Here is a 17393-nt window from a genome sequence, read left to right as displayed (position 1 = left end):
GATTTTATATATTTATCCTTTAATTGAGATGGATCATTTACTTCACCCATGGTTCATTGGGCACAGCAAGCCAAATCGGGAACACTTTTGTTTCCATTGTCTTTATATGTATGCTGTTACATTCATTTATTTTAAAGGGAAGCAAGAAAAATACAGCTGTTGTATTTTATAACTACAGTACTCCTGGTGCCAGTTTTTCCCACAGGTAATCTATTGATATGCTAGGAAGCCTGACAACATACCAACAAGATATTCCTAAATGTCACCTGGACTTTTTTTCTGCCAGTACAGGAACATAGCATAGCATTTCCTTGGTCAGACAGTCCAATTTTCTTTGCAATTAAAGACAACTACATCATATAATCTTGTTTAGGTGACTCAAYTCCAATTGAAAAGCTGTTGGATTTTTAATTCTCAGTTCCTTTTGCAAGACTTCCCACATGCCAGTTTTCTGCTTTCATTAAATCTTAGAATTACTTTCAGTGACAGAACATCCAGGATTTAGAAAAATACATAGTGTGAACATAGCAAATATGTAGAGGAATATAGTGATAAGAAATCTTCAGCTTATATAGAATTTCAGAATTTGACCTGGCTTAACTCAAATATTTGTACTTAAACAATGAGAAGATCGGAGTGGAAATGTCAGTAAAGCCTTGATAATATTTTGGTCTTCAATTACTCTCTACAAAGAGATACATTTTAGTCCTTATTATTTGTTATCTTTCTGTGTCCCCGAATTACAACTACATGAAAGCACGTATTTAATTCCTACATTAGTTCAATAGCAAGATATTATATGTCTACACTTGACCTGAAGAAGAAACACTGAGTTGCCTTAAGTCACATGAATTGAAATGGGGATGAGTTTTGTTTACTTTAAAGAAAGTGTGAAGGTACTTCATTTATATAATAAATTGTCACATAAGAAATAAGGACCAGGCATTCAGTATAATCCCCTGTATCTACTGATACAGACTTGTGTAAAATTTAAAGGTGCTGAAATGCTTGAGATGTCCTTAAAATGAAAAAGGGGAGGACTGGGGAGTGGGAGGTTACCTACCCCCGCCACAGGTAGCCGAGCACGCTGACTGCACCGTCACCCAGGAGTGGCTATGATGTCTTTTGGCAGATGTCTTGTTCTCGTGGGTGATTTTGGAAAATGTATATTCCCAAGCAATCCCAGGATTTTTGCCTTGTAACAGGATCTAAAGAGGGGTATTCGGGTTTTGTTTAAAAAAGGAGGGGGAGGAGAATAAAGAGAAAAGTTCTGTCATTCTGAAGGAAGTTGAACAACACAGTAATAATCTTTGTCACTTAACTGAAGGAGCTGAGCTCTTGGAGGTCTTTCTCAGTGTCTGTTACACTATTTAATATTTTAGTGGTAAATTTAATTGCAGCTTTCATGTAAACAATTTTCTGTGGTTCACTGTATTCATTCCACCAAAGTCTGAATTAAAATCAATGCAAGATGTATCTGACACATATCTAAATTTGGGGGAAAATTTCTATTTAACAGTATTTATTTTAGAAAGCATTTCTGGCAGCTAAGTACATTTAGAGTCATATTTAATAGAAAGAGTATAAGAATTTACAGTTATAGAGCTCTATTAAGTAAGTTTTATTTCTTCACCAGTATTGGTCTGGTCGTACTAATATAAAGAGCAGGTGCAGTTAACCTCACTTCCTAAACATGCTTTTTGATAAGCACTAGCATTACAGGTATGATTCCACTCCACGGTAACGATTAACTTTCAAGATAGTAATGAAATATGGCAGATGGTATGTCACATGGCATCTAAACTGAGTGGTCARGCACATCCGTGTAGGTAGAACCGACCTCTATATAGGTAGGTTTCAAAAAACATCAACAAACTTACATTTATGTCTTTTATGACCAAGAAATGTAGTAACATTTTAATATGTGGCCAAGTGTTTTAAAATATTCAAAAAATGTACATATTGGAAAAGMGAAATTACCCATGACAGTGAAAATTTAGATCAAATTTACATGAACTTGAGCTCAGTAATGCTGAACACATGAAGGGTCTGGACTGCATACTGTTTACTTTTCTAGAAGAAAGAAAAACGGATGGTATATATTCCATTCTTAGCCAAATATTTTATTTCAGTTAGTGACTCTTGATAATGATCCAAACTGAGAATATAGGAATTTAGAATTGCAAAAGACAGAATACATTCAAAAGAAAAGGACAGTATGTGCCCTGTCATTGAAAGATTCAGATTAGAAAACCTTCTAAGCCTAGGTAAATTGAAATCTGTAAACAAGACTAAATGCTTTACTGCAAGGAGCTTGTTTCATGAACACCTTAAAATATTTCTAGTAAATACTTCTATTTCTTGTAAATATACCTGATAGAAATAATGTTACTATAGCTGCTTTATGGAAGAGTCATCTAAGTAGCTCACAATAATTTACAAGAACAAGATTAAGGTCAAGCACTCTGAAATTAGAAAGCATTGGAATTGAGACCGCTGTGCAAGTTGAAGCTGCCGTGCACAAGTGCGCACTGAATCTTCRGATCACATTATATGCTCCAGAAAGCTTCTACAATGTTCAGTGCTAACAGTACATGGTGCTCTGTAATGAGCATATTGCAAAGTTTCCCATAGTTTGTTTTATGTTCATTCTTTTAATAGGCAGTTTCATGCTGTATTTGCTATGCCCTGTTCAAAAACTTACCACTTTTTCAGGACTCTTCTTCCCTTGGCCATTCATCACTATTTGATGCAAGTGTGTTACAATATTCATCAGCCCTTTCAGGTGAAGGAAGATGTCTCTTCCACAAGAATTGTGATTTTTAGGAGGTAGTACAACTATGGATTGATCCTTTGTCCTCCTGTGTTTGGGGGTTTATACAAGCAGTGCTGCAGTCTGTGTCATTGGCCACACTTGGGCAGATTCTTAAAGCAATGACAAAAAGTCCAACTCTGTTACAACAGCTGTTCCACAATGACTTTGAATCTTGAATTTAAAGACATTAGTGTTTCTACAGAAAAAGGCTACACAATTTTATGTTAGAACAAGCAACAGTATGTGTTCACTCTTATGTCCTTCTCAGTTTACAACAAGCATCTAATGTGTGAACACGTGTCAGTAAAAATGGTGTGTATCAACCCTAATAAGACTTGAGCCCTAGAAAATCATTCTTTAAGAAACTTGTATCTCTCCTGTTTCTTCTTATAGACCAGACCTCAAAATGCTTTAATTGCCATTTACCACTGGAAGGTCCTAGGAGTCCAAGGTATTAGCACAGATCTCAGTGTCTAAGGCAGCCAGAAAACTGTCTGTATCCCAAAAAGGAAAGTATTTATGGGGCCTATCCAAATACAGGAAGTAACTTTATTTTGTTCTTGTGATGAAAGAGGTCTGTGAATGTATGAATGATCAAACTCAGGTCTCTTTCATGGTCCTCTGAGGATGAACTTTTCCAATTTCAGTAGATGCTCTGTGTTCCTTCAAGTGCTCAGGCTGAAATCCTACCAGGCCTTCTAGTAAGTCAGGTAGCAAAGAGGATGCCTGTTCCCACTTGAAAAGTAGTACTTAACTGTTCTTTACTCTGTCATAATAAAGGCAAGAAACAAATGCACCCGAGCAACAGGATACAGAGGGAAGGATGAGAAGAAAGAAGAAATATGGCAACCAGTTTTATTCCTGTTAGAGCAATATTCTCCTGATGCTTCAACACAGCGGAAGGAAAGAGAGCAAAAGATCTCTCAGAAGTTGAACAAGACATGTTAATATTCATCACTTCAGAGAATAACCACATAATGATGTAAGAAACCAGCAACCTCTGAGTGAGTGCCTGTGGGGTAAATCCTGGTCACCACACAAGCTGGCCCATCCACATTTTAAGATGTTGGGTTGCATCACCTTCTTGGACAGTAGACACAAGACAGACAAAGTCTGAAACTTTCCCTCTTGTTCCTAGCCAGCAGCCAAAGCTAGAGCCCCTTCCCATCTAGAGGACCACAAGAGGGAACATTCAGAAAGCAAGAGCTGTATCGTACCTCTCTCTCCTATCTCCTGTATCATCCCATTTCAGCTAAGTCAGGAAAAGTATTGGAGACCAAATATTGYAGGGTACAAAAGCATATAATTTAAAGTCCCTTGCACTCAGCTGAAGAATGTTATACAATGTATAATGTTCAACCAAGTTTTCATCAAGAATGCAGTGCTATTGCAGAGTTGCAATTTTGCCCAAGTAATGAGCATATAAAAAGTTTTCTATCGTACTTAAAACATTCATTATAAATCCCATCCTTAACAACCCAATAACTGCAGTCTGCATATACAGCCAAGTTATCAGACCCACAAATTTGGAAAGACCTCCAATGCTAGTCTACTTAACTGGATGCAGTCCAGTATCTTTTCAGCCAACTGGCACTTGCTCCCAAATTTACAGCTGGCAAACAACCTCCTTAAACATTTCCAGTTCCTCAGTAGAACTGTTTAATGTCTACCTTTAACACACCAACCACCTGATTTCAGACACAACACTCAGCAGCTCTGACYGCAGGGCGCACAGTTATAAAATTTACAGCTTCTTGAGTTCGAAAACCACAGACTCTATGGCTGGAATCTGCCAGATCTATTCTAAAGAAAAAGAACTGTGGCTTTTGCTTAGGGCATAAAAATGTTAAAACAATGGATAAATTGAATTCTCCTGAGTAAAGAACCTTTTCCTTTTACTGCTAATTTTGATTTCAAAGCTAAACCAAAACATTTTCTAAACTAGCTGTGCATCTGCTCCTCTGCCTATATATGTATATATGTATATATATATATATGTATGTATAATGTGTGTGTGTGTATTTTTTTTCCATGCTGTCTTAAGCCTCCAATAATATACTCTGGTTTGGRGGGCAAATTTTTAAAGTGCCTATCAACACATCCTTTTTATGACTGATTTGTGCTTTTAAGGTATGTTTTATTGTAAGATATGTATGTAAAGTTACTTGCAAATAGACTGAATTTAGAGAGATTAACTTARACAACATAAGGTTCTTTTTCCTCTATAGTATACTATCTAATRTATAGGAAAACATAAAAGTGTCTGGCATGTAACAACTTGAAAGAATGAATGATTATCTCTGTAAAGGACAAATAGACGTTCATCACTATGGAGTGAAGCTGAGCTTAAAAAAAGAGCAAAATAAAGGAATAGCTACTGTTTACCCACATTTGTTTCATATATTTTCAATTTTACTCATTCTGCATTTGCATAACTTACAAAATGGGCATAAACCTAAWTTTAGATTGCCAACATATATGGTAGCTTTGATCTTTCTCTTCAAATTGCATCTACATTTCCTATGTCTCTCCCGTGTTTTGTAAATCTTAGATAATTTGTTTAGGCAGGTATAAAAGCAGTTAGCTTTCTCCAGGAGGGCAGAAGGAAAAGTTCGTGTGTTTGAAAGAGTGGTAAGTGGTGGTATTTTCAGAAAGATGGTTGTGAGTCCTAAGTTTTCATCTGTTATGAACCTATGTGTAACATCCAACATCCTGAGCCAGATTCTGATTTCTCTAATTAATCAAGATTTATTCAACTGACTTGCATGAATTTACTTTCTTTGCAGTAGTGCAAATCTAAGCATGGGGCGTATGATGCTGGGGGAAAACTGTTAAACCAATTTAAAAACACAGGACCCTTCTCTATTTTATCCATAATGGAATGGGCACTTATTGGATGTTATCTGTCTGTGACAGTGGCTAATATTAGGAGCTTCAAAGGAAGTGAGAGAACCTGTAGAGGAAGAATTACCCATTAGTTAGCTAGCCAAACCTTAAAACAAAAGCATTTTTATGCCTTCCATATTTTAAAGTCACTTTAAAAACAATGTTAACTAAAAGCTTATGAACAGCTATTGTTTTTCAGGAAAATCCACTAAGGTCATTAAAAGGAAAAAAAGAAGAAAAGAAAAAGAGTATCCTTGAAAGGTCCTGTATGATCTCATTTCTACTTCAGCTGTTTCAAATTTATCCTCTGTTGTTACTGAGTTTCCATCTTTTTACTGTTCACATGCTAAATGTACAACCTTCAGGGATAGTACGCAGCTAATCTCTCTTCACTAAAGGAGAGCTCTTTTATCCATTATATTGCATCAACATCTGTATCTTATAAGCACATCTTAGCTCTCTCTAACTTACTTTCTCTTYAGGGGAAATCAGTACAAATTTATCATCTAGTAGCTAATAATAAATGTAATGCTTTATAACTGCAGCTTGGCTTTCTCCCAGTGGCAGCTAGATCATCAGTAAAGTCACTCCACCTGGCTTCCTTTCTCCTTTTTTCCCTGTCGACAAGAAAGAAATGATTTACTGGTTTTAATTAGACATTTTCCTGCTTTGAAGCTCCCTTCACCGTCCTTTCCTGTGAATGTTTGCCTCTTTGTAAAGCATCCTGTCCATCTGTTACTTATTGTTGTCAASATGAACCATCTTTCTTCACCAAGGTTTCATAGTTCCCTGATTCAATATTTCACCAAGTGTGAGGTAGAGTGCAGTGAGGATACTGGTTCTGTCTCATCCTGAAAAACTTTACTGTGCTTTCTCATATCAGATTGGAGTCTTGAGTCAATCCATTCTTCTTCAGCTTATTAATGAAACGGAAAACCAAATTATCAAACTCCCTTGTTTTTGAGTGAGTTTTCTAATTCACACTCATGCAGTATTTTTCATCCCCACATAACAGTTCAGTTTGTTTTGCCCTTTCAAAACCATGCCTGTAATTCCAGTCAGTCGAGGAGAGTGCCTGAAGACTGCAGCAAAGGGCGGGCTCGAGCGGCCGCCGGGAGCCCGCTGATGGCCCTGTCCCTGGTGCTCTGCTAGCTGGGGTGGCTGTTGGGGAGAAGAACATCTGCAGCACTTAGCGGACCACTGTCAGCCCTGACTTCCAAAGCTGAATAAATGAATGCTGAGTTACACTTAATCCTTCCTCAAGTTACGTCTTTTTCAGTTACCAGAAAAACGCTCTCAAGGTCTTTAAATTAAAAGTATTGACCTTAGATTAGCTCTAACCAAATTACAAATAAATTAATTAGCTGGATATATTCAGCTACATTAAAAAAAATCCAGTATGTTTCCAGTTAAGATAACACCATGACATTATAGAACTCATATTTTTAAAACCTGGTATTAATTCCTGATCCTAGATTATCATTTAACTGTCATATTTCTACTACTTTGAGCTTTGTCTTTGGTTTCACCTAGCCTAAATCTGGCCATTTTGGGACCTGCCTTCTGAATCCCTAAAGATTTTTCATTTCAGCTTTTATTGGTTTCTACAAACCCCCAATCACCAAAGTATCAATAATACAAGTGCAACTTCAGAACGATTCACTGGCCAATTCACTGGCTTAACTGCACTGCTTTCGCTCCATGTGTGAATTTACTTCTTGAACAACCCAGGAAAAGCTCTAATGAATTCCTAAATCTGGCTATACATTTACACTTCCAGTAGCTGTACTCCGGAAACACTAGTCCTACACATTTCATTCCACATTCTTCGCACAATGTTCTCCTCCTCCTCAGAAAGTATTTGGCCAGTGAAGTTTGTATTTTTTCTCTCACAACCTAGTTAAATTACAGAGTTACTGCCCTTTGTCTTCTTTGGTATGACTAACTCCTGTAATTACATACGTACATAGCTATATAATGAATATTTATTTTTTCTAATATTCCAGTATAAATATGAAAACATGATATAATTCTTTTTCTTGTCTCTTATCCATTTTTGAATAATGTTTTAGGACTACAAAAACTGAAAGTCTGCTAAACTAAACCATTGAAAAATGTGACAGAAAAAACACAGATGCATAGGAACATACTGTAAATAATATGTCATAAATATGAAATATTTAGTGTGACTGCAAGGCTGGACTATTGCTATTTTTGTGATATGCAAGAAAACAAGGAATTTTAAGATTTTTTTTCTTACTTGGATTGCATCCTTCTTGTGTTATACATGCTTCAGATGTCTCTTTCAAGCAAATAGCTTGGAGAATGACTGCATTTCAAAGGAAGTGATAGCCTTGAGCACTGACTTGTTAGACCTGTCTGGACCCATACCTGGAGAGCACGGGTCCTGTCCTCCCTGCGAATACTGCTCAGGGGACACGTACAGCCTGAACTCGCTGGATCCATGCAGTCTGGTTTACATCCAGAAACTTAGTCAAAAACCTGGACTGTTAGGTTCACCACACAAATGTCTAGCTAAATTAGGACTACAAAAGCAAACAAGTACAAGCTGTGTTCATCTATCATACAGAAGAACACAGTGGAACAGCAATAAATACACCCACAAAAAATTATATTTTATGTCCACCTGAATAAGAAAAAAGTTCCTGCATTTATGCATGTCATTTATTCTGTTTCTCAGTACAAGCAGTGTATGTTTCTATAAGGACTCTTTCAATTCTTCTGGGAAAAAAAAATCTAGAAAATAATTACTAAATCGCTGTTGAATACAACRCAACTAAAAATAAAGAAAAAAATACCTAAATGTCACAGGAAGAAGTTGAGGGATTACTCCTGGAAAGCCTTATCTGACTGAAAACCAACTTACTTAGATAAAAAAATTGCTAGCAGGACTTGTTTTGTATGCTTCTCTGAAAACTACAGAAGACAGAAAAATAAAAATGAAGCTAACATGTAGTATGCTCCAATGTTCCTTTTATTCAGCCCTCTATCAGTTTCTAGAATTTATAGTTGAAGTAGGATATCTTAGATTATTGTTGCTGCAGATTTTCAGCAATGCGTGTGTTACATCATAAAAATTATTTCTTAAGTTTTCATTGGTATTTTTGCTGCGTAGTTATTGAAAAATAAAAATTGTGCAGATCTTTAAACACATAAGATTTTGCTTTTTTCTAAATTCAATTTGCTGAATGTTGTTTAAATTACTGAAAGAAAAAATACTAACTGCAGCTCATAGATATATATAATTGGGAAATATGTGACTGTAACATTTTTAGTTGTTAGAATCCCRAGTTACCAGTGCTAGTGGTGTAGGTATTTCAATAAAAATACAGAGGAAGTTTAAATAAGCTCTCATAGGAGCAATAGCCTCAAGTTAAAAGTTAAATCTTAATAAAACTGTTTAGCATAATTTGATAGGATGAAAATAGAAGTGTTATCTGGCATTAAAACAAGATCTTTTTTTTTCTTTARTCTCTATTCTGCAAAGTATTTGCAAAATATGCAGCCAAGTAAGTCATCTTCTAGGCAATTTATTATTCATACTTTAGTTCTGTAATAATGTAGTTCATTTTACTTTGTATTATGACAAATAAAATTCCCAAGAGTTCAGTTTAACATTTCATAGTATTTATAAGTGTGCTTGCTGCCGTGTAAGGCTATTTTGGAAATGATTTGCAGACAGGGAAGCATGTCTGTAACTTGTAGACCAAACTCTTCTTTGGACTAAAGTATCCATATTAACACACACACCCAGAATGAAAATTCTTCAACTGAGAAAAAAATGTTTTAAAAAAGCATTGCAAATCATAATAATCGTGTGTGAAAATACTCACTTTTAGTCCACAACAGGTTGTCCATCCTAAAGCAAAACTCTTATGTTCAAGGTCCACGAGCTTCAATGGCTCTTAAAGATGAGTTTAAGTACGATACTCAATCAATATGAGTATCTGTAAGGCTGTTAAGTWTTCCAAACAAAACTTGTACTGAATAGTTGTAAAAGTTCAAATAATCCTTGAAGAATATATATTTCATTTACAGACTATATTTACTGTGTTTCTTAGTTCAACGGAGCAAAGATGTGTAAGAGAGGATGCAGAGCTCTCAGGTGACCATTCCTGCTGAACTTTGGCAGAGAGCAGTTTTTAGTTGTGGTGTTACTGTGGGGGTGAAGAACCACAAATCGCTGCCTCGGAGAGTGGGTGCAGCACTCAGCCTCCCGCTCCCCTGGGGCACTCACGAGAAAACCATGCATTTGGTACSGAGCCGACCAAGGCATTGCTGGCAGCTGCGGGAAAAACTAAACTCTTCTGGGGAGGGCTCCTGCTTTCTCACAGGGAAGGACTCATCAAAACGAACATAACAGATGAGCTACAAATCCCAAGATTTGCTACAGCTTTCTAAGAAAGCAGGCAAAGTAATGTAGCTAACAGTCACCCAAGACTTCTGCAATTCAGCCAGCAACTGACCATCAGATGTTCTGATGCATTTTCAAAGAAACTCTCATAAAACAACCCAATACAGAAAGAGATTTTTCTTAGAAGAAAAGTTTGTATGACCAGTTTCAAAATTCTTACACTGGAACAAACCATATAAGCACCAATTTATTTTTTGCTAAATATAGTTTCAATACAGGGCACCTGGCAGATGGAATAGGTATAAATTTGATTAGGCAATAAATATATGTAAGATTTATTATCCTATATGCTGTCAGCAATAAAACTGAATCAAGAGAAATTACGTAGGAGCTACGTGCAGTACTCAGACCATCTGTTTCCCAAGRAAGATGTAAAAATGGCTACATGTGCCCAAAGTTTCAGAAGCATTATTTGAAACTGTTACCCTTAAGCTTTAACATGATGTTAGACTTAATTTTACATCACTGAATTTTACTGTATACCACTTATGGGATGGGTTTATAATCTCTATTACCATTGTGCAACAATTGGAAAATAATGGCATGTGGTGTGTTTTACGCATTTTTCTTCTCTCAGAAGTTGTGACACTTTGCTAAACTTCAGAACTTGATAAACCAGTGAAAGGCCTTTCAGTCCAGCATGACTACACAATTAAGTCTGAACACTATCGTGACTCAATGCTATTCTTTAATCCAGCTGAGAGCGACAGCACAGAGCTAAAGCTGTCRTTACTAATTCTGTAATAGACATCAAGGAAAGAATAAACAGCAGAAAGCTTACTTCAAAGACCAGCGTCTCATTAGTCGGTCCTGCTGCATATAGACTCTCCGGATGGTTAAAAGAGCGTTGATAATCAAAAACGGTCCCAGCAAAAGRGAACTTTCCTGGCCAGTCAATTGTCCAGTCTCCCATTAGATAATACTTTTTACTGAGGTTGCGTACTGCAAGATAGCTGGTTGAGATTTGCATTTCATGGAGCTGTATACTGCGTGCTCCTGCTGGAATAGTGACCACGGCATAGTAGTCTGAAAAGAAAGAAGTGAGCAACAATTCTGCAGTTGTCATACAGGTAGAGATGTTTTATCCTTTCGGAGTCAACAGTTTGAAAGATACTGAAGGCAGCTGTTCTGATCCATTAAAAGTTACTCAATTTTCACAAGGACATACCAGATCTGATTTTAAAACTCCTATGCAGCCTGTAATCAGAGTAATTCAGAGGTGTTTCAATTCCTGGAATTTTTCTTTGTGACTGAAGACAAGAAAAAGCAAGTTCACCTTAGAAAAATGCATATCAGACAAATGGTGTTTTTACTGTAATGGTTTTACCATGTTTTCCCTGCAGTTCCTTAGAGTAGCTGGAAGGTGCTATTTCAACCAAGGACGAGTTTTGAGGTTGAGATGCACTCAGACACAGAGAGCTTTCACAGAGCCCTGTACACCACTGGATCTCCCTGCTGTGACCAACTACACTGTGAGCATTTAGAAACCTCAGTCATTGTACAGTCTGATCAGACATCACTGCACATGGCTAATTTTGCTGAGCATTCGGTTCAGATTGTTTTCCTAGCATTGTATTTTATCTCTGTATAACTATATCCTAAATATTTTCCTGGTCTGTATCACTGTAGCATTGATTATGATTATGAGTAAATGAATCCTCAAAATACGACCAAAGGTAAAGAAGTATTTATTATCTGTAACTTATGCATGGGAAATAGAGGGAGAGTGAGATTATTTCCTAAGAAGCCTGTGACAGTCTAGTGAAGAAAAGTCCCAGTGATTGGGTCATTCTTTGAATCAATGGGATAGCTTCCAATGAATTTATTTTGAAAATGGACATGGAAGTGCTGTCATGTTTGGCATTATGCTGTGTACTACWGTTCATATCTTCCACAAGCTCATTACAGACAGAATTATTTTCAGCTATTTTTTCACTTGCAGAAATTCTAAAATCTTTTTTAAAAGAAAATTGAAATGTAAGGGGAAAAAAGTAGCTTAGGAAACAAGAGGAATGTTTGCAAATTAACTAACCAAGACTTAATGTTCATATCTTTCCTGTTACCAAGGAGGAAGAGAAATGTGAACTCTCCTCTCACTCTCCCCGTGATTTCCAGTTCACATCTGAACTTTCAGCCACTGCCCTAGTGAGCAAGGAGTCATACACRTTACATGGGGATACAGCAGAGTAATGAGTTGATGATCATGTGGAACAGTTTTCCTTACCATTAGCTTTGTGCTGGATCAAGTATTGGCCTTTAAAGAACTTGCATGTTGAATTATCTCCTTTACAAACTCCACAAGCATCCAATACAGCTTTGGAACCAAGTCCATGATCACACCCTACTTGCTGCAACCAAAAGGCAGAAGTGAAGGACTCAGACACAAGGGAATCTGAAGAAACAGCTGCATTTTTGATAAAGAAATCAATTGTCCACAAAGAAAAAAAGAAAAGAAGAAAAAAAGGATCGTAGGATTGTAAGAAACTTAATTTTATCTTACTTCGCAAATTCCATCAATGCAAACATCATATGTATTTGGAGAACATGGAGTTCCATCCTTCACTTTGCTGGACATTGCAAAGAAAAAGTCAAAGTCTTCAGCTGTGCAGTACAATTTACATCTATCTTCCTCTGGGAAAAAAACAAGACAAGGAAGCTTTAGCAGACAAAAGAGTTAAACCCATCCCCTCAACCTCTGCCATCATTTCTTCCCACATCCTAGGTGACATTTCAAAGCTACAAGGGTTATTTGTGCTTGGTCACATATGGGGACTTCAAGACAAGCAGAAATACAGCCACATACAGTAGCTTATATTATGCTATTTTAAAATAACGTGAATTTGACAATCCAGACACTCACAATGGTGAGTGAAATTGGTGTTTCAAATTCAACACCAGTGTGAAAACACACATATAACTATGCTGCTGATGTGGCCCTAAATTTCAGCAATACTTGTGCACAGTTTCAAGTTTCATTTATTAAGAGGAATGGGAGATTTGTAGTATTTTCATTAATTTTTAAGTAAAAAATGAAAATGAAGTAAGATGGCACAAATGGTAAGTTCAGCTGGAAGCTAGGACTGGGGCCAGATTTTCCCTTAATAAAAGCACTTTTCCTCTAAAAAAATCACAAATTTATTCTTCTACATGGACGGTATATTATGCTTCTGMAGGGCTAATAAATTCTACATAGGAAAATCCAGTGATGCTATTGAAATATTGTAACTGCTGAAGCACACAATTTTCGTGCAAGTAAGGGACTAAAAAAAGCAACATAACTATTTTCAGGAGCATGAAATTAGATTCAAAATACTTTTAGCATTTAAATAAGCAGCTGGATTTTGGATAGTACTTAGCACTCTACTCTTTCTACAGAGTCAAAACGTGTAGCAATTTTGAAAACCAGACCATGGTTTTAGGAGCACAAGTATAGATCTTGGGGGAGATTTTGAAAAGCAGTTAGGAGAGTTACGACAGTGAGGCATTTTTAATTTCCGAGTTACTTGGCGACTTCTTCCTTTTGAAAATTATGTCCTTTGTCCCTAATTTTAAGCTCCTRTTTGTTTTGCTAAATGTATCCTTCTTGCCTTTAAAATCAATGTRGGTTAGCTTAATTGCTGTTAAACAAGACGCATCTTTCTGCCTATAATGCAGCATCCATTGTGACATGCTGTGAAACTGTATTTTTTCTTTCCCCCACTCATAATGGCTTATACAACATAGATTTCTAAACACCAACCAAAGTGCCTCCAAAATCTTTTGAAGGAGATATAARCAGACTATAAATAAAAGTTACTTGTGTGCACGTATAAAATTATGTGTGTAATACCTATCAAAGCGAATTTGTACAGGTCTAAATAGAGCAGCTACAATGTGATATGTGCTAGTCACTTTTATGACTAGCATATATGCAAGTTTATGAAGTAGTATCAATCGCACTTAAAATGGTGCTTTCAAACTGCAGAAAACATTGGTTATATCTGATAAAAATGAATATTGATTCTAATTACAAAATAAAATTCTGCAAAGGAAAAGTGAACTTCTACAAAATACAAGAAATAGTTATTGAGACCTGACCTTTATAAAGGTCTAGTAGTAAAAGATATCCTTAAAAATTGATGTCAGTACATTGTTTGTTTTTCCAGTTCTCATGGGACTATACCAGTAGAAAAGTCAAAAGGTTGATTTATTGTTACATTTAGAAATCTGAGAACATTCCAAATGAAGGAAGAGTCTGGTAGTGTTATTGTGCGACCTCATATTTCCCATGCTGAAAAATCCATGGAAATTTTTTTGTTGTTTTGTTTTACGCTAAAACATATATAATATAAAATAAAAGAGAGGGTAGCAACAGCCAGGGAGTCATGCCAAGGACAAAGATCTAAATTCACAGTCAAAATCAACTCTGCGTGTTCATACAGGCAGCATCACACAGAAGTCGAGATTCAGGTATGCTGAAAAGCAAACATATCCCCAAATAAGCCAACTGAATTTCTGTTTGCTTACATCAGGGTGACATTTGCTCAGAGAATACGGATGAGTTACAGATTTATAGCTTGCTTCCTGCAATTGACTTGTTTCCATCAGAGCGGTGCTATAATTACCTTCCACTTTAGTGTACGGCTTCCATTTGTAGTACCATCCCCGGAAGGGTTTGCTGTTGTATTCTGCACACTGCTGGGCACGGAAGTCCAGACTATTTGGTGGACATGGCTGATAATTGCAAAGTTGATAAATACGACTTGAGCCTTGACAGAATTTGCCACCATACTGTGGCCTAAAAAAAGAAAAAAAATATATTTTTCACAACCTGCAATGTATATGATATTAMATGCGCACTGACAAAATGAGAGGACTTACTGTCTTAAGAGATCAGTATTTCTAATTGGCCATTAATTTTCATGATTGCTAAAACTAAGCAAAGCTGCCATGCAATACCTATTTGGATCACTGCAAACACAGCAAAGATGCAGCCAGTTAGAAGTGAATCATGTTCGCACTGATTTAAATTTGTAGAGCTATTTTGTATTCGTTGGTTTCAGTCTTCTTATATAGCTATTTTTACTTTGCTGTAATCCAGGAATGAACATGTGCAAAGAATTATCCATCAAAGTAAGAGTTAATAGGGGATAACTGGGAAAACTGATCAAACATAAACAGAATGAGTGATTATATTATAGCTGTTTGTTTTGTAAATCACTGTAAAAAATGTAATGACTTTTAAATAGYCAAGGCTTAGTTGCCCTACTTTGGGAAAAACGTTGAAGTTCATGGTTAACTTCAAACACATTGCATCCGCTTCAGCAGACCTTACCTGGGCATTTTCCTTAATGTTGGCTAGTATGAAAAGAACATATTCTGTTACTTTGCTAGCATCTTACATTATCAGAATAATCATTTTTAAACTATTGGGTCTACATACATGACTGTAAACCAATTTTAAACATAAGTCTTGTTCTTTTCAGAATGTGATCTCTTAAGCTGCTGAGTAATACATTCACTCACATTTGTATTCCTTATGGATCTACATTGGAATCCACTGATGTTATTGCTGCAGTTTCACAATCAGATATACATCTGCAAGTACTGTGCCAAGTCTTCAAAACCCCAAACTACAGGAATTTGTGTGATATTGTAGTGTTTCTTGCATCAAGTGAAAAAATGTAACAATTCTGCACCTGCATACATTCACATCATGAYTTTTAAAAATGTAAGGAACAGACACACTTGGAAGGCAAGCTGTGATCTTTCAGCAGATGGCTTGGCCATGTTACACACACTTTAAGGGAAAAAATAGAATAATTTAAAAGATATTGGATTTATACAGTTGCAAAAAATATAATGGAGTTGTTTGTCTAAATCCCTAAACCGGATGTGAAAATTTTGTATCATACAGCTTCTCTTAATGTGCATCCTACTATGGAGTAACATTGGGGCAGCTTGGTACAGCAGGGATGAGAGAACTCAGATTCGTTTCATTTTTATACTATTTCCTTATTGTAAATTCTAACCCTCATACTTTTCTAAAAACAAGCTGGGGTTTGGTTTTCATGTTTTGTCTCAGCTTTGAAGGTACTGCTGGCTCAAGGTGTTGGCTTTGCCAAAAATCTAGACTGCAAAACCTAGTCAGCAGAGGAAGGAGTGGAAACCCCTCTACTCATCCATTTATAGCTAGATAAAACAGCAGGGGAATGTGCTGTAGGAGAAACCTTCCACTGACCTTTCCTGAGGTCGTCTACTAGCTGTGCTGACGCTGGCTTCAACAGCAAAGGTCTTAAAAAGGCAAATGTTCTGTCCTAATTGGTGGCGATTCAGTTTCTGAGGGATGGGGAGGATGCGTCTTTAAGTAGCTATCAGTGAAGTCAGGGAGTATTTATATTGTTTTTGTGCAATTGGTGGGAGCTTTGAGTTAAGGCAGCCAAGCTGTTGGGTCTATATTCAATTCTCTACTGACTTTCTTTACAGCTTTAGCACATTTATTTATTTATTTTTGACCTCCATCCCCAGAGAACAGGATTTTTCAGCTGTAAGGGAAAGAAGCAATCCAAGTTGTTTCCAAGTAAATGCCACCAAACAAGCAATATAGTAGGATTATTTATGGCTAGATCGTAACTTCTAGCCACAGTCTTGCATTTGAGGGTGACRTAAAATTCCACCAAACTAAGGGAGTGCTGGAAAAGATGTTCTGGTTCTGAGCTCTGTTACAGCATTTTAATAACACAGCATGCGGTCATCACTGAAACTGCTGGCCAGAGAAATGATGGACTTTTCCTCACTTTCAGTTTTTTACCGATACGTTGCCAATAATAATTATGTAAGCCATAAGAAACTACACTTAGATCTACAAAACTGAATTGTTGAGCAGAGGCCGTTATCTACACTGATGCAGTCCTGACACTTACAGTACTARGAGGGTTTGGTTCGACTGTCCACAGAAGCGCTTGTTAACATAACTGCTCCTGATGGAAAGCTTTGCCAGTGTTGGGTATGCCAGTATTTCTGTAGTAGTACAGCACTCGTCATGCAAACAGCCTGTGTTTTCCATCTGTCTGTGTAAACCCCAGCTTCGGCACGTGGAGGCAAAGATCCTGGCATGAGTTGATGCTGTTAGAGCTGAGGCCTTACTGAGGATTACTGGCAAGGAAGAATTTTTTTGAGAAACAGTCTCCAAACAATGAGTTGTAAAAACCCTTAAGAAGTAACTGCAGAATATGTCAATACTGCACTTCGTATAATGCTACAAGAGTAGCTTAAATT

The 17393-nt window shown here is 36.7% G+C and overlaps 1 protein-coding gene and 1 long non-coding RNA gene across 4 annotated transcripts in view; one reads left to right on the top strand and one right to left on the bottom strand.

The window, feature by feature from the left end:
• The window catches only part of ADAMTS18 (ADAM metallopeptidase with thrombospondin type 1 motif 18), a 77479-nt gene that overhangs the window by 13688 nt on the left and 46398 nt on the right, over window positions 1-17393 (bottom strand). For all 3 annotated transcript variants that reach the window (XM_085306433.1, XM_085306432.1, XM_085306431.1), the window contains 5 exons: window positions 14741-14913; window positions 12637-12767; window positions 12361-12484; window positions 10918-11162; window positions 1064-1208 (listed from right to left, as the gene is read on the bottom strand). In XM_085306433.1, the coding sequence (XP_085162559.1) occupies window positions 1064-1208; window positions 10918-11162; window positions 12361-12484; window positions 12637-12767; window positions 14741-14913 (818 nt within the window). The remainder of the gene's footprint in view (window positions 1-1063; window positions 1209-10917; window positions 11163-12360; window positions 12485-12636; window positions 12768-14740; window positions 14914-17393) is intronic.
• Window positions 1-17393, top strand: part of LOC146595078 (uncharacterized) — a 149771-nt gene that overhangs the window by 126472 nt on the left and 5906 nt on the right. The gene's annotated exons all lie outside the window — the stretch shown is intronic.

This window comes from Rhea americana, unplaced genomic scaffold (assembly GCF_003343005.1).
Source record: "Rhea americana isolate MKP2758 unplaced genomic scaffold, rheAme1 scaffold_24, whole genome shotgun sequence".
NCBI lineage: Eukaryota > Metazoa > Chordata > Aves > Rheiformes > Rheidae > Rhea > Rhea americana.
This window is presented reverse-complemented; position numbering and strand designations above follow the sequence as displayed.